This window comes from Thamnophis elegans, chromosome 1, assembly GCF_009769535.1.
Source record: "Thamnophis elegans isolate rThaEle1 chromosome 1, rThaEle1.pri, whole genome shotgun sequence".
Classification (NCBI taxonomy): Eukaryota; Metazoa; Chordata; class Lepidosauria; order Squamata; family Colubridae; genus Thamnophis; species Thamnophis elegans.
Genome location: NC_045541.1, coordinates 174,033,954 through 174,054,286, shown reverse-complemented (window position 1 = coordinate 174,054,286; position 20,333 = coordinate 174,033,954). Strand labels below are relative to the sequence as shown.

Sequence of the window (20,333 nt, the reverse complement as noted above, 5' to 3'; positions counted from 1 at the left end):
GAACATGAGCTCAGGCGATGAGCAGGTACTGCCCCCTCCTGATCCTCAAACACAAGAGAGTGGAGAGAAGACAAGACCAGCGCAGCCTAACCCAGCTACTCGGGAGGGGAGCGCTCCACCCCTCTTCACAAGGCACACCTGGGGAGGGAGACTTAAGGGGATGCTGTGGGGAGGGTCATTTGTTGGGAACCAACGCTGAATTCGTAGAGTTTGGTATGGCGGTGCAGGCATTGGGCGTTTGCAAGACTGCTTGTTTCTTCCTTGCTTCGTGGACTCAATGCCTTGTTCCCGACTTCATGGATTCATTGTATGCTCCTTGCTTCGTGGATTCATTTCCCTGTGTTGAAAGAAATGTCCTTCTGGGTTCGGCTCCAAGTGGGGAAAAAGACACTGGAGACATGGAGGCTGCTTGGAAAGGTGGTTTATTGGTGGACAGGACCACACGGCTTGAGCCCTGAACAGAAAAAGGAGATCACATGCTTCAATGTTGGTGGAGAAGAAGAGAAGGAAGGACTGAGATGCTGAAAGTCCCTGGTTTTATGCCCTCTCTGGCCTTTGATCTTGAGCTTGTATTCTGATTGGTTGTCAGACTCCCATGGGTCCCTGCAGGGGCAACTCTCTAGGCTGCGTTTTGAATCTAGGCTTGGTTGAGTTCTCAGATGCCCTGTGGCGAGTTGGGTAAAGTGCCTATATTATCATGCCTTAATCCCATCCCCCCTGGAGCTGAAGGGGAGAGTTCTTTATTATGTAAAGTGGACTAGCTTGGCCTTCTTAATGGCCCATTGGCAAAGTGGGGATGAGCAGGAAGCTACAGGGAGCTATTCTTTCTTTTAAAACATGTTTCTTCCTTTTCGCATCCAGAGAAATATTCTGCCTTTTCAATATTTTCCTAGGATATTTCATTTTTCTGGGAGAGGGCTGGGGGAATAACTTCCTACACCTATTCATCTGCTTTGCTGGATTGCGCGCAGCCAGAGGCTGCTATGCTTGTGTGTGTTTTGCTGTGGGACTCAGAAACATGAGAGCGTTTCGGGAAGTTTGGAGTAATAAAAAAGCGGTTTGAACTGCCAGCTGCCTGTGTTACCTCAGTGCCGTGCCCCAGGTCATCACACATACAAACACACCCACAATATACACAGAGCAGACACGTGAAGGGAATTGGTTTATTGTTGGACAGGGCCACATGGCTTGAGCCCTGTACAGAAAAGGTGATCACATGTTTCAATGTAGGTGGAGAAGAAGAGAAGGGCTGAGGGAGGGGCTTGCTAGGCTTTTTATACCCTGTTTAGTCCCACCTCTCTGTTTCCTGTTCCTGTGTAAGAAATGTATTCTGATTGGTTGTCAGACTCCCATGGTGCCATGCAGGGGGCTACTCTCTAGGCTGTTTTGAATCCATAGATGAGTTCTCAGATGCCATGGGGAGAGTTGAGTAATATCCCTTCCCCCCTATAGCTGCAGTGGAGAAGTCTTTATTATGTAAAGTGGGCTAACCTGGCCTTCTCAATGGCCTATTGACAAAGTGTGGATGGGCAGGAAGCTACAGGCAACTATTCTGTCTTTTAAAGCACGTTTCTTTCTTTTCATATCCAGAGAAATATTCTGCCTTTTCAATGTTTCCTAGGATATTTCATTTTTCTGGGAGAGGGCTGGATGATAACTTCCCACAACGTGGCAACTGGTTGTAGCATTCTGTAGTCCCATGGTGCGCTTTCTGATTTTTCTGGGCTGGAAAACTACCCTGCCGGTCCGTTTTCACCCCTAGGAATGAACTCATTTGCTTCACGATTGCAATGCTGGCTGCAAAAAAAGCTTGCAAAGTTGGGTCGTTCGTGTGACTGCCTCAGCGTTATTTCTATATTTTCCTTCCTGAAGGAAATTCCAGGCTCCATCGTGGTTGTAAGCTGAGGCCCACGTATAATTGTTCAACGGTCAAATGGTCAAACTCTCCGCTTCGGGAGGGTGATATCGGCACCCTCTTCTTGGGACTTCAGTTCCGTTGTGCCACATTGTGCCACAGCATTTATTTGCTCTCTCAATACCACTGTATTGTATGCATGCTGCTTTTTAAAATATTTTAATGGTGTTTTAAAGCAGTGGTCTCCAACCTTGGCAACTTTAAGACTTGTGGACTTCAACTCCCAGAGTTCCTCAGCCAGCTTTGCTGGCTGAGGAACTCTGGGAGTTGAAGTCCACAGGTCTTAAAGTTGCCAAAGATGGAGATCACTGCTTTAAAGGACGCGGTGGCTCAACGGCTAAGATGCTGAGCTTGTCGATCAGAAATAGTCGGCAGTCCAGCGGTTCGAATCCCTAGCACCGTGTAATGGAGTGAGTTCCCGTTACTTGTCCCAGCTAGCAGTTCGAAAGCATGCAAAAAATGCAAGTAGAAAAATAAGGACCACCTTTGGTGGGAAGGTTAACAGTGGTCCGTGCTCCTTCATGCCGACCACATGACCACGGAGATGGCTTCGGACAGCGCTGGCTCTTTGGCTTTGAAACGGAAATGAGCACTGCTCCCTAGAGTTGGGAACGATTAGCACATACGTGCGAGGGAAACCTTTTACCTTTACTGGTCTTTTACATGGAGAAGGTCTCAAGAATGGGATATAGACTGTGTCCTTGGCTTATATACCATAGATCCAATTCTGACTTCTCTAAATACGGGTGCATTGAAGCCCATTTGGGAAGCCAGGAACAGGAATGATCATTTTTTTAAAAAAGGATTAAAAAATGAGCTGTGTAAGCCAGCTTCCTATGTTATTAATATTTTTTTTTCAAATATACTTTTTTATTTTCCATTTTCATAACATATAACCACATGTATACTATTACATAGCCAATATCCTATTGTATTAAGTAGTAATTACATCAGTTCCTCTTGTCATCAACGCCCAAAAAAATAAAAACCCATTATTAGCTCATCTGCTCTCCATACACCTCTTTCTTCTGCCTCTCTCCTACCTCCTTTCTTCCCTCCATCATCCTTTTCTACTCTACTTCCCCTTCCTTTCTCCTTCTCCTCTCTCTTCATTCCACTCCTCCTTCTCCTCCTCATCTTCCCCCCTTACCCTCTCTCCTATCCCTCTCTTCCTCTCTTTCTTCTCTCCTCTGTTTCCCACTCTTATTGGTGTATTTCAGCTTCTGAGCAGACTCCATTCTATGTTGATGGTATTTATGCTTCCATATCAATATACTTAACATATCTTAGTAATTAATATTATTGTATTCCGGTCTGTTCATTTAGAACAATGAGGACTAGAACCTTATGGCTTCCTAAAGGAGCACAGTAAAAGTACTTCCATTCACAAACCATGGTAGGATGGGTGAGATTTCCCATGTGGTAAAAGGAAGTTGAAGAAATTTTTAATACTCTTTTGAATTGGGGGGGAGAAAGAGGAGATGGGAAATATTGTGGCTTCTTTCTCACTTGTTAGGCCTTTACTTAACTCCTGTTTACATTTCGCAGGACCCGTGACAAGATTGCCATGGTCAATGGCCTCTCCATGGAGAACGTATCTTCGTCTTTCGCCATCTCCACTCTGAAAACCTGTGGCAAGTTGGCTAATATTGTGAGTGGAGCTGAAGCAGATCAGTTGGAGAAGGGGCAGGACTTCCAAATATTTTTGTCCCTTTCTTTCTTTCTTTCTTTCTTCTTTCTTTCTTTCTTCTTTCTTTCTTTCTTTCTTCTTCCTTCCTTCCTTCCTTCCTTCCTTCCTTCCTTCCTTTCTTTCTTTTTCTTCTTTCTTTCTTTCTTTTTCTTTCTTTCTTTCAGATTAGCTAAGATTAACCTATTCCTCTCAGAATGAGCCAGGAAGCTGAAGCCAAGTACAATAATGGTTTAGTATCCTGGCTTGTCCAGATAATGATAGCTTCTTAGTTCAATAAAATGGAAGTTGAGGCTACGATAAGATGTCCTGGTTTCTGCACATGAGGGCAGAACAAGAAGTAATGGGTGGAAACTAATCAAGGAGAGAAGCAACTAAGAATTAGGGAGAAATTTCCTGACATTTAGAACAATTAATCACTGGAAGAGATTGGACAACCATTTGTCAATGGTATAGGGCAGTGATGGCAAACCTTTTCGGCACTAACCCAGAAGAGGTGCTGCTCAGAGGCCATGCACGTGGGAAAAAAATGAAGTCCTAGTTTCCAGCATGAGCGCCAAGCAGCTAGTCTTCCGGTTACTGGTGTGAACGACGATCATCTCACGCCGGAAAACGGAAGACCAACTCTTCCAATTTCCAGCACTGTTGCACGCATAAAGGGCAGCTGATTGTTGCATGCGCATGCACGCCTGAAACCCGGAAGAGGAACGGGCGATGCCACACGTATCAGTCAACATAGCTCCCACCTGCCACTTTGGACATGCGTGCCATAGTTTCTCCATCAAGGGTATAGGGATTCCTGTTTGAGCAGGGGTTAGATTAGAAGACCTTCAAGGTCCCTTCCAATTTTCTTATTCTGTTATTCTGGTTTCCTTGCTCACCCTGTAAAAATAGGAGTGACAGATTTACATGTATCATACTGTATATTTATATTTATTTATTGGTATCCCACCTTTATTACTTTTACAAATAACTCAAGGCAGTGAACATACCTAATCTCCTTTCTCCTCCTATTTTCCTCAGAACAACCACCCTGCGAGGTAGTTTGGACTGAGAGAGAATGACTGGCTTAAAGTCACCCAGACATGCGTATCATGCCTAAGGCTGGATTTGAACTCACCGTCCCCCAATTTCTAGCCTGGTGTCTTAGCCATTCGATTAAACTGGCTCTGTTATGAAAGTTGAATATGGATTTGTGTGCCAGGGGACTACCTCAAAATCCAGTTTCAGTCATTGTATAGCCCTCGTTATTTTTTTAATGTTGAGACAAAATCTCTGTCAAGCGTGGAGGGAAAAAATTGTTGAGCAAAGGAATTGTGCCAAGGTTTCTGCTCAGTGGGAGTTGAATATTCTCTTCCCCATGGCAGGAAAAGTAGAAAAAGTTACCTTAAAAAATGGCAACTTTTTATAATTCCGTTTTAGTTCACCTGATGGGTATGAATCTTTTGTTGCACAGATTTGCGGTGGTTTTAAAAAATAATAATAAAGAGGACAGCCCCGAGCTGTGTTTGTCAACTCTAGTAAGTTTTAACATGTGTGGACTTCAGCTCCCAGAATTCCCCAGCAGAGGAATCCCCCTGGCTGGGGAATTCTGGAAATTGGAAGTCCACATATCTTCAAGCTACCGTGGTTGAGAAACATGAGCCCAGATGCAAATCTCAGGTGTAAATTCTCTCTCTCTTATTGCAGACGGTAAAAAGACCCAGAAAAATCCATCTGCCAGTTGCCAAATCCAGCCAGCCGAAAAGCCAGCCTCCCTTGACTTCTACTAAACATGTGACGGATGGGAGAAACGATGACTCGGATGAGGATTATGGGTACCAAGGCGGTGAGTCAGCCCCCTCAGGCAGAACCCCAGGGCAGAGCCGGCAGCAGACAGAAGCAGAACATAACCGCGGTTACGATGGAGACTCGTCCAGCGAGAGAAGTTCGGGACATTATCGTGAGGAGGACGATGATAGCGCCCACAGGCACCCCCTCAGGAGCCGGAGGCGGAGCCAAGAGGGGGGATACCGGAGGCGGAGCCAAGACAGCGGGTCTGATAGGGCCCTACTGGCCAATGGGCACCATCACAAAGGAAGCACCAGCGGGCTTGTCCTGATGTCCGGGTTTAAGAGACTGCCGAGGCAGGATGTGCCGATGAAACCCGTCCGCTCGGTTTTGGTGAAACGGAAGGAGAGTGAAGGTGAACGGCTAACTTTCTTTTTTTCCACCCATTTCTCCTGTTCTGCTCCTTCAAATTAAGGTACAGGTAGTCCTCCGTTAACAACCATTCGTTTAGTGACCATTCAGAGTTGCAACGACACTGAAAGAAGTGACTGGTGACCACTGTTCACCCTTACAACCGTTGCAGCATCCCCATGGTCATGTGATCAGAATTCAAACGCTTGGCAACTGGCATGTACCGCATTTTTCAGAGTATAAGACACACCAAGATTTTGAAGAGGCAAATTTTAAAAAAAGTTTTTGCCCTCTGCAGACCTCCCAAAAACGGCCTGTTTTTTGCAAAAACAGGCCCGTTTTTTTGTCAAAAAAGGCCATGCATAGCCTTTAGGAGGCTTATAGAGTGTTCCTGGGGACTGAAGGGGCAAAAGCAAGCAAAAAACAGTCTGTTTTTCGCTCATTTCTGCCCTCCCCGGCTCCCAGAAGCTCTCTGGAAGCCTCTTAAAGGCTATGCACGGCCATTTTGGTGGACGGGGTGGGGTTTCGGAAGGCCAAAAATGCTGTATTCCGTGTATAAGAAGCACCCAGATTTTCACCCACTTTTTTGAGAGAAAAAGGTGTGTCTTGTACTCTGAAAAATACGGTACTTATGACAGTTGCAGGGTCATGTGATCAATTTTTGTGACCACCTGAAAAGCACTCAGTGAGGAAACCATTTAACAGCGATGTTACTAACTTAACAGCTGCAGTGATTCACTTAACAGCTGTGGCAGGAAAGGTCCTAACCTGGGGCAAAACTCACTTAATGATTGTCTTGCTTAGCAGTGGAAATTTTGGTTGTTAAGTGGAGGATCACCTGTATACTTCTGTATTTTTTTCTCTGCCACTTTCTCTGCCCAATGCAGATCTCAGTGTTTTTTGAATTTAGCAAGTTTAACATGGGAGGACTTCGATTCCCAGAATTCCCCAGCCAACATCACAGAATTCTGGGAGCTGAAGTCCACCCATCTCCATTCCCCACCATCCAGTCACAGTTGAAGAAGCTTCTTGGATGGGAAGTGAAACGTCTTCAAAGAAAAACCAGAAAGTCCAGTCACCTCTTGAAAAAAGCACCTTTGGGACATCCAGGACCTGGACGATTGAGAATCTCCATAGGCATACACGCAAATACCCTGTTTCCCTGTTTCCATTTTAAAATTGCCTAGTTATAAAAAAAACACCGATCTTTCTGATCTTCCAAAATTCTTTTTTTTTTTTTCAAATATATTTTTATTCTTTTTAAACAAAACAACACATACAAAACAAAAGCAAGAAAAAAAACACAACTTTCCTCCATTTCATCAAGCATGTCGTTTGGTTACAAGTTTTTGTGCATCAATTCTTAAGATTAAGAATAACATCACTGGTTTTGCATTAAACATAATTGAATATTTCGCTGTCATTGAACCGAGGTGGCGCAATGGTTAAATGCAGCACTGCAGGCTACTTCAGCTGACTGCAGTTCTGCAGTTTGACTGTTCAAATCTCACCGGCTCAGGGTTGACTCAGCCTTCCATCCTTCCGAGGTGGGTAAAATGAGGACCCAGATTGTTGGGGGAAACAGGCTGACTCTGTAAACTGCTTAGAGAGGGCTGTAAAAACACTGTGAAGAGGTATATAATTCTAAGTGCTATTGCTAAAGTAAAAGTTAAATGATCACGATAAAGGACAAAAGTGAGTGTTTAAAAAATAAATAATTCTAAGGGACAACTGTCTGAAATATATAGTCCTCAACTTACAACCCTTCATTTAGCATCTGTTCAAAGTTACAACAATAATTTATGATTGGTCCTCCCAGTTAATAACTGTTGCAGAATCCCCACAGTCACGTGATCAAAATTTGGGCGCTTGGCAAGTGCAAATATTTGCAATGGTTACGGCAACTCCGGGTCTAATGATTACCATTTGCAACTTCCCAACTGGCAAATTCAATGGAGGAAGTTGAAGTTACTTAACAGCTGCATGATTCACTTAATAGCAGTGGTGAAATCTAATTTTTTCCCCCACTGGTTCTGTGTGTGTGGCTTGGTGGGAAGGGGTATCATATGATTGGGTGGGTGTGGCCAACTTTTTTTCACTTTTTAAAGCACTTTTTAAAGAACCGGACCGAACCGGGAGGAGTTCACCCCTGCTTAACAGCCATGTCAAAAGAGGTCGTAAAATCGATACAACTTACTTAGCTACTCCCTTGCTTAACGACATAAATTCTGCTCCCAAAAGTGTTCCTAAGTCTAGGGAAACCTATAATAACCGTACTTCCCACTTAGGACTTTATGAATGAGGAAAATGTTCATTTTGCTAACTGACCCTTCTAAAAATTTTCCTTCCTGAAAACCCAAGAATATGGACTGAAGCTGGGTAGCCAGATTTTCATCAAGCACATCACCGAGACAGGATTGGCAGCCAAGGATAACTCCCTGCAGGAAGGGGACCTTATCCTCAAGGTGAGTTGGGAAAAGTTGCTATGATCACAATAGTTCCTGGTCTGGCTATGCCTGTTTATGTTGCTGTGATCTTTCCCATTTTTGAGGATAGGTTCCTCTCATGTCACTGAGAAAGCAAATATGTCCCTAAAAATTATAAGGTGACATGATAGTGTTCCAATATCTCAGGGGCTGCCCCAAAAAAGAGAGGGAGCAAAGCTATTCTCCAAAGCACCTGAAAGCAGAACAAGAAGCAATGGGTGGAAACTAATCAAGGAGACAAGGAACCTAGAACTAAGGAGAAATTTCATGACAAATAGAACAATTAATCAGTGGAACGCCTCCAGAAGTTCTGGGTGCTCCAACACTGGAGATTTTAAGAAAATATTGGACAGCCTTTTGTCTGAAATGCTATAAGGTCTTCTGCTTGAACAGGGGGTTGGACTAGAAGACCTCCAAGGTCCCTTCCAACTCCTATTCTATTCTGTGTTGTTCTGTTCTCTTCTATAGTCTGTTCTGTTCTGTTCTGTTCTGATGAGTTTTATTCTATTCTATATTCTGTTCTATATTCTATTCTGTTCTTCTGTTGAGTTTTATTCTATTCTATATTATGTTCTATATTCTGTTCTGTTGTTCTGTTGAGTTCTATTCTATTCTATATTCTGTTATATATTCTATTCTAATTTGTTGTGTTGAGTTCTGTTCTGTTCTATATTCTGTTCTGTTCTGTTGAGTTCTATTCTATATTCTGTTCTATATTCTGTTCTGTTGTTCTGTTGAGTTCTATTCTATTCTATATTCTGTTCTGTTGTTCTGTAGAGTTCTATTCTATATTCTGTTCTATATTCTATTCTATTTTGTTGTGTTGAGTTCTGTTCTGTTCTATATTCTATTCTATATTATGTTCTGTTCTGATGAGTTTTATTCTATTCTATATTATGTTCTATATTCTACTATTTTGTTGTTTTGAGTTCTGTTCTGTTCTATATTCTGTTCTGTTCTGTTGAGTTCTATATTATGTTCTATATTCTGTTCTATTGTTCTGTTGAGTTCTATTCTATTCTATATTCTGTTCTGATGAGTTTTATTCTATTCTATATTCTGTTCTATATTCTATTCTATTTTGTTCTGCTGAGTTCTGTTCTGTTCTATTCTACTCTATATTCTGTTCTGTATTCTATTCTGTTCTGTTGAATTCTATTCTATCCTATATATATTCTGTTCTATATTCTGATACAGCAGGCTCCAATATTTCCAATTCAGCAGACCAGCGGAAGTGGCAGCCGGGGGTGGGGGTGGGGGGGGAGAGGGGATAGTTGCATGCACACATGCATGCCGCTTTAGCAAATAAAGCTTCGTGCACAGTATGGCTCATCAGCATCTTTCTCCTGACATAAGGCTGGGATAAGCTTTTGAGCAAAGAAAACATCACTTGGCCTGACTCCCCTCTTCCTCTCTTCTAGATCAATGGCGTTATCAGCGAGAACATGTCCTTGGAAGAGACAAAGCAGCTGATCGAGCAGTCCGAGGGAAAACTGACCTTACTCGTTTTGCGTGATAACAGCCAGTTCTTGGTCAACATCCCTCAAGTGAGAGACAGCGATACGGAAAGTTCCCATCTGGACGGTGAGGGGGGCGGAAAACTCTGGAGAAAAACTGGGGTGGGAAAGAGGATGTGGGGGAAATGGAAGTGGTTCCAGAGGTTGCTGAGACAGCCATAGCGCTTAGGACTTATATACCGCTTTACAGGGTTTTTCAGCCCTCTCTAAGTGGTTTACAGAGTCAGCCTATTTGCCCCCAAACAATCTGGGTCCTCATTTTATTGACCTCGGATGGATGGAAGGCTGTGGAATAGCTATGCTGGCTGGGGGATTCTGGGAGTTGAAGTTCACAGGACTTAAAAGTCGCCAAGTTGAGAAACACTGTGTTAAGTGAACTCTCTAATTATGTTTTGTTCTGCAATAATTAATAGTTAAGCAAAATAGTTTTGCAAACACAGAATTTCCAAGCAGCAGGCAAAAAAAATTATTAAGATAATTTTTTCCCAATTTTGTTGGACTCATGCTATGTGAGTGGAATATTTTCTCTAAAGTGTTGATTATCTTTATTAAAAGACGACTTCTAATTGCTCTGAGTTTTTATGCTCTATTTTTATTCCCTGTTTTCCTTAATTCTGGTGTTCTATACATTTTAAACTTCTCTGTCTGCCTGTCTGTCTCTCTCTCTCTTTCCCTTCCTTCCTCCCTCCTTGTCTTGACCTGGATTTAAATGGACTTTTAAAAAGGGGTTTTCCCCACACGTGGCAGTTTAATTCAGAAATGAAACCAAACCGATTTTTGCTAAATTCAAATGTCAGACTAGCAGCTGTATTTAAAACATAGTTTGTAGTGGCCATTGTGGAATGACCATGGTGGTTTACAAACAATATTAAGCATATATCATGGTTTGTAAAAACAACCATACAAATCACATGATGACTTTGTGCTTTTTACAAATTTATCAGATTCATTTGCTTCTAAGCAGAGGAATATTACTCAGAACAAAGCACCTGTCATATAATTCTAGTTATTTCTCTGTTGTTGTTTTTTAGATATATCTGATCTTGGTTCAGACATCTCGCCTCCCCCTCCTGTGGGAAGTACACCACATTCTCCTCAGTCTCCAGCAAGGGAGTCTCTCCGGTAAGAATCTCTCCATAAACCCTAGTTGGCTGCTGTTCTCATTATAGATGCTACAGTTAGGTTGCAATTAATAATCCAGGTTAAAGGATGACAGAATTAGAGACTTCAGGGTCTCTTTGCTGCCATCTAGTGGCCAACTGAATTCTAACAGCCCAGATTGGGGCATTTTTCCATTGTCCAATTTTAAAACTAGCATTTCCAACTAGGTGACATGTAATCTGGCTGATCTAAAAATAGCTTACCTGCATTGGGTTTTGTTAGATGAAGAGCACTAGAAAATTCCAGGACTGAGATGCTGAAAAAGCATGCTTTTAAAAAAAAAAAAATCATGACTGTGATATAAATCAGAGCTTTAAGATTGAAGGAAGCATTGCTTAATTATAGATTAGCATAAAACTATGGCACTTGGAAGTGGTCATTATGCTTCTCAAATGGAGTCCCTTGCAGTAAAAAGTTTATTAGAGCCATCTTCAGAATCAAGTTCTCTTCTTTTTTTTTTTAGGTGCAACTTCACAGTTCTCTCATCACAGTTGTGACCCTATAATCCTTTAATTTGGGGTAGAGTTGGATCTGAGCATTTGCTATCCGGGTGCCCTTCCTGACACCATGCTGAGTTCACAGTAGATTTTTTTTTCTTTGCGCCCTGATAGAGAAACTTCTGCTGCTACCTGAGATTGAACTCTCGATCTTTTGAGTGGGAGGCAAAAGTCTTTACCACTAGGCTATCAGGTTGCTCATATTCTCCCATCATAGTATTAGGAGCAAATTGATAATCAGGGTGATGGAAAAGTGAAGGGCAAGACCTAGGCATGTTTTACAGATAGTCCTCACTTTATGACTGATCTCTTAATGAATGTTTGAAGTTAAAATGGACAACCCAACAGCTACTTACAGCCCAATTTCAAAGTTATGCTGAAGAGACAGAGAGAAAGAGAGAGAGAGACAGAGAGAGAGAGATTGCAGTGATGTAATCACATTTTGGATGCTAGGCAACCAATTCACATTCACAACGGTTTGCAAAATCACAATTTTTGGTGTTTTTTTGCCCATTTCCAACATTTACTTCTAGTTTCCAGTTTACCCATGGATAAAATGTATTTGTTTAATGGCTGTGGCCACTTTCTTATTGATCGCCACAAAATATATTGGACCCAGTCACATGATGCTTTGCGTTACAACTGCAATGAATTACAACTATAATTCCAGGCTCAATTGTGGTTTTAAGTTGAGAACTACCTCTATATCCCTTAAATCAGTTATATCTTGGACAAGCCTTGTGTACAAGAAAAATAATACGTTTGAGTTACCACCAATCAGGGACTTTAATGGCTCAGTTTAAAAGGAGGAAACAATGGCCCTGTTTCTTCTGAGATAACTTCCTAAATGTATTCATTCATTCATTCATTCATGCATTCATTCATTCATTCATTCATTCATTCATTCATTCATTCATTCATTCAATTTATATAGCACTGATTAGAGATGCAGCATCCTATATTTTGTAAAATAATTTATAGTATGAACAGTTCTTTTAAACTATCTGTATGGCTTTTTCACCCAATAAGTAAGATATAGTAAGATCACTGCTTAATTACCATAATTGGATACTGTGGTACTGATGGTACTTTTTTTTTAAAAAAAAAATGCTTTTTGTTTCTTCAAGTTTCTGGCTCTCATTGTGAGTGACCTAGATTTGTCAAATCCTTTATTATTCTTTTATTTGTTCCCCTCTTAATGTAGTGATTTTGCTGTCCTAAATTGTTTGGGCCGATTTTGGATTTAATTTAATGGATTTTGATTTTGGATTTAATTCTGCTCTAATTCTAACGTTCTTTGTGTTAATACATAACGCTGAGGCTGAAAAACAGGAAACAAATAAGCCAGTCATAATTGATCTTATAAATCTAATAAAGGGGTCTCCATTCCAACCTTAATAACTTTTAAGATTTGGGGATTTCAATTCCCAGAATTGCCCAGCCAGCAATTAGACTTTAGACTTTTAGAAGTCTAAAAAGTTGCCAAGTTTGGAGATCCCTGATTTAAATAATGATTGCAAAAGATACCCTGGGAGAGCTTTGAGATATTGCTGTTTCTCTCAAATTATCATTCTGGGTTTTGTCTTCTTCTTCTCACACCCACGCCACTCACCTGGCCAGATCAAACAGGGATTACAGCACACAAGAGACAGCAACGGAAGAGTTGACTTCACCATCAGTTCTTAGTAAGTGCCTTGAACCTAGCTTCTCTTGTAAGGTCGTTGAGCAACATCTCTTGAAGGAGAAACATCGCTCCTGGGATCACTTGCAAACACAGACATTATCATCGTCACTATGATTAATGCTATTATGATTGATTGCACCGTCAGCCAGATGTTCGGATTAGATTGGCTTTTTTGGCCACCCATCGAGTCCTTCCCAAGGACCTGGGATAAGCAGATATGGATGTTTGATGGTGTTGAAGGTCGCAGGATGTCAGCTGCTGCAAGTAAAGCTGCCTTTTGCAATTGACCGATGGGGATTTTGTCAATGCCAATGGAGTTCAAGTGGTGCTCCAGACATTCTGGGAATCTCACTCATGGCCCCTATTGCTATTCGTACCATCTTTGCTTTCTTTTGCCATTTCTGTTCAACTTCTAATTGCAGGTCTTTGTATCTTGTGATTCTTCCCCTGTTCTTCCTCTTCTATTCTGCTGTATTTATTCTGCTGTATCATACTGGCAGCCCTCGACTTACAACAGTTCATTTAGTGACCGTTCCGTGGCACTGAAAAAAAAGTGAGCTTTGCCCCGTTTTACGACCTTTCTCGCCACAGTTGTTAAGTGACTCACTGTAGCCATTAACTTAGTCACACAGTTCTTATGTGAATCCGGCTTCCCCATTGACTCTGCTTGTCAGAAGGTCGCAAAACGGGATCATATGACCCCGGGACACTCCAACAGTCATAAATATGAGTCAGTTGCCAACTGTCTGAATTTCACAGGACCGTGGGGATGCTGCAACGGTTGTAAGTGTGAAAAATTGACATCTGTCACTTTTTCCAGTGCCGTGGTAATTAGTTCCAGTGACTAATGAACCATCTCTGATCTTGGTGGATCTGGAATTGAAGGGTCACTAAATGAACTGTTGTAAGTCGAGGACTGTCTGCATTTTAGATTTCATACTGCATATTTTTATCTCTTGTGTTTTTATTGAAATGTGAGGTGAATGTGCCCTATGATAAATAATTACCATATTTTTCGGAGTATATTTTTCAAGTTAGGACCTTTCTAGCGTCCCCATGGTCACATACCGTATTTTTCAGAGTATAAGACGCACCCTTTCCCCCCCAAAAAGAGAGTGAAAATCTGGGTGCTTCTTATACACTGAATACAGCATTTTTGGCCTCCCGAAACCCCGCCCCTTTGCAAAAATGGCTGTGCATAGCCTTTAGGAGGCTTCCAGAATGTTCCTGGGGGCTGGGGAGGGCAAAAAATGGGCCAGGAGCACTCTACAAGCCTCCTAAAGTCTATGCATGCCAATTTTTTTTTTTTTTTTGACAAAAAGGGCCCATTTTCACAAAAAACGGGCCATTTTTTGCTTGTTTCCACCTCCCAGCATCCAGGAGCATTCTACAAGTCTCCTAAAGGCTATGCATGCCCTTTTTTTGATCAAAAAAAGCCCGTTTTCGTAAAAACATTTTTTTTTAAATTTGCCTCTTCAAAATCTCGGTCGTCTTATACTCCAAAAATATGGTAATTCAATAGGTTCTTTCAACCCCCTTCTAGGTCCTGAGGAATCCGCCACCAATGAATACAATGCCCGAGGGAATAATTCCACTACACAAAATGCGGGGATTTCAGGGTAAGCTTCCCCCCCCCCCCCCCCCGTGGCAGACTCTTTTTGGTATGGCAGCATCCGGACACAGGGTATGGATTTGAACCGTTTTCTGTTTTTTGCAGGTACAGCCCCGATTTGAAGGTGGTGAGTTTTGTCAAAGCCAAGAGCATCGGGCTCCGTCTTACCGGCGGGAACGACGTTGGGATATTTGTGTCTGGCGTGCAGGAGGGCAGCCCGGCTGAGATGCAAGGCATCCAGGAAGGTGACCAGATCCTTCAGGTATCTTATGGGTGGGAACATCTAATGTACCATCTCTGATCTTGGTGGATCTGGAATCTTGTCTATATGTGTTGGATGATTACTGGCTCCAAAGGAGAAAAGGAGAGGCAACGGGAGGAGATAGAAGTAATGGGAGGAAAGTGTAGAGAGCCAGTTTGTTCTTGTGGTTAACACACCAGGCTAGAAAGCGGGAGTTTGTGAGTTCTAGACCTGCCTTAACCATAAAAGTCAGCTGGGTGACTTTGGACCAATCACCAGGCGATGGAGAATTGTAGTCCCGCTTTAGCCATAAAAGCCAGCTGGATGACTTTGGGCCAATCACCAGGAGACTGAGAGTTCTAGTCCCGCCTTAGCCATAAAAGCTGGCTGGGTGACTTTGGGCCAATCACCAGGAAACTGAGAGTTCTAGTCCCGCCTTAGCCATAAAGCCAGCTGGGTGACTTTGGGCCAATCACCAGGAAACTGAGACTTCTAGTCCCGCCTTAGGCATGAAAGTCAGCTGGGTGACTTTGGACCAGTCACTCTCTCTCTCTCTCAGCCCAAGCCACTTCATAGGATTGTCGTTTGTGGGGAAAATAGGAGGAGGGAGGTGTGTTGGATACATTCGCCCACCTTGAGTTCGTTGTAAGAATACTAAAAGGAAAAGGAGTCCCTGCACATTTTACTCCGATAGCGTTGTCAACTGTAGGGGGCAGTGCTCATCCCGGTTGCAAGGCCATTGAGCCAATGCAGTCCAAAGACATTTCCGCAGCCCTGTGGTCAGCATGACATCACGGAGTGCTGTTGCCTTCCTACTGAAGTGGTACCTATTTATCTACTCGCACTTGCATGCTTTCAGACTGCTAGGCTGGCAGGAGCTGAGGCAAGGACGGTGCTCTCCCTGTAGAGTGACGCTCGGGTCTCGAACCTGGTCTGCTGGCTTTTCCAGCTGACAAGCCCAGCGCCTTAACAGTGGAGCCATAATAAAGGTGGGATGCAAATCAATCGATCAATAAAACGTAGTTACAGAAGAGACCAGTGTTTCTCAAACTTGGCTACCCCTTTTAAGATTAGTGGATCACAACTCCGCAAGTTCCTGAAGCAAGGCAATGCTACCTCAAATAATAATAATGTTTATGATCAATAAAGATAGGAAAATGAGATGAGCAGTGCTGGCCAACACCCTCCCCCCTTTTGCCCCTTTCCCTTGGCAGGTGAATGAGAAGCCCTTCCAGAACTTGACTCGCGAGGACGCTGTGCAGTACTTGATGGAGTTGCTCCCAGGGGAAGAAGTGACGTTCCACGTTCAGAACAAACAGGACAGTAAGTGCTTCATTCCTCATTGGTAGATTTTATGTCCCTCCTCCTTTCCTTCCTATCGTTTGTGTGTGTTTCCTATCAGGGGATGTGGTCATGGGCAAGCTAACACCCTTAAACCTTTACAATACAATAGCAGAGTTGGAAGGGACCTTGGAGGTCTTCTAGTCCAACCCCCTACCTAGGCAGGAAACCCTATACCGTTTCAGACAAATGGCTCTCCAGCATCTTCTTAAAGACTTCCAGTGTTGGGGCATTCACAACCTCTGGAGGCAACTTCTGTTCCACTGATTAATTGTTCTAACTGTCAGGAAATTTCTCCTCAGTTCTAAGTTGCTTCTCTCCTTGATTAGTTTCCACCCATTGCTTCTTGTTCTACCCTCAGGTGCCTTGGAGAATAGTTTGACTCCCTCTTCTTTGTGGCAACCTCTGAGATATTGGAACACTGCTATCATGTCTCCCCTAGTCCTTCTTTTCATTAAACTAGACGTACCCAGTTCCTGCAACCGTTCCTCATATGTTTTAGTCTCCAGTCCCCTCATCATCTTTGTTGCTCTTCTCTGCACTCTTTCTAGAGTCTCCACATCTTTTCTACATCGTGGCGACCAAAACTGAATGCCGTATTCCAAGTGTCGCCTTACCAAGGTCTTATAAAGTGGTATTAACACTTCGTGTGATTTTGATTCTATCCTTTGGAATACTGCATCCAGGTTTGGTCGCTACAATGTGAAAAAGACGTTGAGAGTCTACTTCACGGGTCAGCAACCTTAAACACTCAAAGAGCCACAAAGGTCCTAACTGGAAGCCCCCCCACTAATTCAATTCTGGAACCAGAAGTCCGGTTCCCCCACCATAGAGTCTCCTCCTAGCGCGACGTCCTTTTTCCTCTACCTGTCCTAACCAAAAGCACTATTAATTGTGGAGCTGACTAGTGACAGGGAGCTACAGCAGAGGCATGAAGAAGCCACATGCAGCTCCGGAGCCATGGGTTGCTGACCCCTGGTCTAGAAAGGGTGTAGAGAACAGCAACAAAGATGATTTGGGGACTGGAGTTTAAAACATATAAAGCATGGTTACTGGAATTGGGTATGTCTAGTTTAATGAAAAGAAGGACTAGGGGAGACATTATAGTAGTCTTCCGATATCTCAGGGGCTGCCACAAAGAAGAGGGAGCCAAGCTAGTCTCTAAGGCACCTGAGGATAGAACAAAAAGCAATGGGTGGAAACTAATCAAGGAGAGAAGCAATTTAGAACGGAGGAGAAATTTCCTGACAGTTAGAACAACTAATCAGTGGAACAGCTTGCCTCCAGAAGTTGTGAATGTTTCAACACTGGAAGTCTTTAAGAAGATGTTGGATATCCATTTGTCTGAAACGGTACAGGGTTTCCTGCTTAAGCAGGGGGTTGACTAGAAGACCTCCAAGGTCCCTTCCAACTCTGTGGTTCTGCTAAGCCTTCTATCAAAGAGAAACAGCCCCACTAATTTTCCCCAGCCAGACAAACACCTGAGATTTCTGAAAAACCAGATGAATGGATAAAAAGAGAGATGGATGAAAAGATGGATCTATGGATACATGCTTTTAAAAAAAATATTGCCCATCTGTGCTTTATTATGAGCCAAGGTGGTGCAGTGGTAAGAGTGCAGGACTGCACTCCACTTCGGGTGCCTGCCAACTGCTGCAATTTGGCAGTTCGAATCTCACCAGGCTCAAGGTTGACTCAGCCTCCCATCCTTCCGAGGTGGGTAAAATGAGGACCCAGATTGTTGGGGACAAGAGGCTGATGCTGTAAACCGCTTAGAGAGGGCTGTAAAGCATTGTGAAGTGGTATATGTCTAATTGCTATCGCTATCAGTATTCCAAAATTCAATCAACTCCAAACAGTCACGTGTGGAGAATTCTTCCCATATATATATATATGTATGTATGTATGTATGTGTGTGTTAAGACATCTTAGGCAGATGTCTTAACCATTAAGCCACAGGTCCTCCTCCTTATCAGCTGAAGCCAGGGTAGTAGGTATATATTTAGTGTCACAACCCCTGGTATGCCCCAATTATGGGAGGAAGCTAACTGCTTCCATTATCTGTCTATCGGCTCGTCACAAGAGACCATCACGACAGAAACACAATATTTTTACTGTTGCCTTTTGTTACATTTGTGTTGTATTTGTGCTGATAAATAAATAAAGGGAGACTAGTATAGATCTATTTCAAGCTATTTAGCTCTCATCAGCCAGCCATACCCTTACTGGGATTCGAACCTGTGCTGTATTACATCTGTACATCTATACATTATATATTACATATATATATTACATATATATATTACATATATATATATTACATATACATATTACATATACATATACATATACATATACATATTACATATACATATACATATACATATACATATTACATATACATATTACATATACATATACATATTACATATACATATACATATACATATTACATATACATATTACATATACATATACATATACATATACATATTACATATACATATACTTATACATATACATATTACATATACATATTACATATACATATACATATTACATATACATATACATATACATATACATATTACATATACATATACATATTACATATACATATTACATATACATATACATATACATATACATATACATATACATATACATATACATATACATATACATATACATATACATATACATATACATATACATATACATATACATATACATATACATATACATATACATATACATATATATATATATATATATATATATATATATATATATATCTGTGTAACAATAACCCTGTAAGGTAGGCTGGGCTGAGCGGGAATGACTGCTTCCCATTTGCTTTCTTCTCCCTAGTTTACAAGAAGATGGTCAGATCCAACCTGGGAGATTCGTTCTACATCCGCACCCACTTTGACTTTGAGAAAGACACGCCTTCCGCCCTGAGTTTTACACGAGGAGAAGTCTTCCACGTGGTGGACACGATGTATCGGGGCAAATTAGGAAGCTGGCTGGCTCTACGGATGGGAAAGGATCTTCAAGAGCTGGACAAGGGCATTATCCCAAACCAGAGCAGGTAGAAGCGTATGTTTCCTGCGGGGAAAGATTGTTGATTTTTTTGAACATTTTTAAAAAGAGACCGGACAGTCATTTGTCTGAAATGGCATAGTAGCAGAGATGGCATTGAAAAATTTTAGCAACTAGTTTTCTGCTCGGTTGCTGGGTAGGCGTGGCCACAGGGGCGTGGCCTACTCAGCTTCCTGCACCACGGCAGGTGGGGGAGGGATTCTGCCCTCCCCAGGCTCCGGAGGCCTTCCTCGAGTCTCCGGGAGGCTGAAAACGGCCTCTCCTGGGCTCCGGAGGTCCTCAGAGGCCAGAAACAGGCCTGTTTCCAGATTTCCAGAACTTCTGGGAGGCCTGTTTTTCGCCCTCCCACAGCCTCTGTGCGGGCTCTGCACTTACCTGGCATGATGAACAGGCTGCGTGGAGACTTCTGGAAGGCGAGGGGCGGGATGAGCGTGGCCAGCCATTCTTTCCAACTACTGGTTCGGCAAACCAGATGCAAAATTAGCATCCAGTTCGCCTGAACTGGTTCAAACCAGCTGAATCCCAGCCCTGCATATTACGGTCTCCTCAGTGGTGATTTTTTTTTTGTACTACCGGGTCTGTGGGCGTGGCTTGGTGGGCGTGGTGTGGCTTGGTGGGCGTGACTTGGTGGGCATGGCAGGGGAAGGATAACTCCGTTCCCACCCCACTCTGGGGCAAGCCAGAGGTGGCATTTGCTGGTTCTCCAAACTACTCAAAGTTTTCGCTACTGGTTCTCTAGAACCTGTCAGAACCTGCTGGAATTCACCTCTGGGTCTCCTGCTTGAGCAGGAGATTGGACTGGATGACCTCCAATGTCCCTTTCAAGTCTGTTAGTCTATTATTAATATTTTAAAACGTCCCTATTAATCTGCTCCATAATCAATGCAAAAAATAATAATTCCAAGCAGG

General features: G+C 42.6%; 1 protein-coding gene across 3 annotated transcripts in view; it reads left to right on the top strand.

The window, feature by feature from the left end:
• TJP3 (tight junction protein 3) overlaps nt 1-20,333 on the top strand; it is a 47,540-nt gene that overhangs the window by 17,557 nt on the left and 9,650 nt on the right. For all 3 annotated transcript variants that reach the window (XM_032219056.1, XM_032219126.1, XM_032218973.1), the window contains exons 4-13: nt 3,464-3,566; nt 5,292-5,787; nt 8,145-8,248; nt 9,691-9,853; nt 10,818-10,908; nt 13,065-13,129; nt 14,672-14,747; nt 14,846-15,002; nt 16,196-16,304; nt 19,194-19,413. In XM_032219056.1, the coding sequence (XP_032074947.1) occupies nt 3,464-3,566; nt 5,292-5,787; nt 8,145-8,248; nt 9,691-9,853; nt 10,818-10,908; nt 13,065-13,129; nt 14,672-14,747; nt 14,846-15,002; nt 16,196-16,304; nt 19,194-19,413 (1,584 nt within the window). The remainder of the gene's footprint in view (nt 1-3,463; nt 3,567-5,291; nt 5,788-8,144; nt 8,249-9,690; nt 9,854-10,817; nt 10,909-13,064; nt 13,130-14,671; nt 14,748-14,845; nt 15,003-16,195; nt 16,305-19,193; nt 19,414-20,333) is intronic.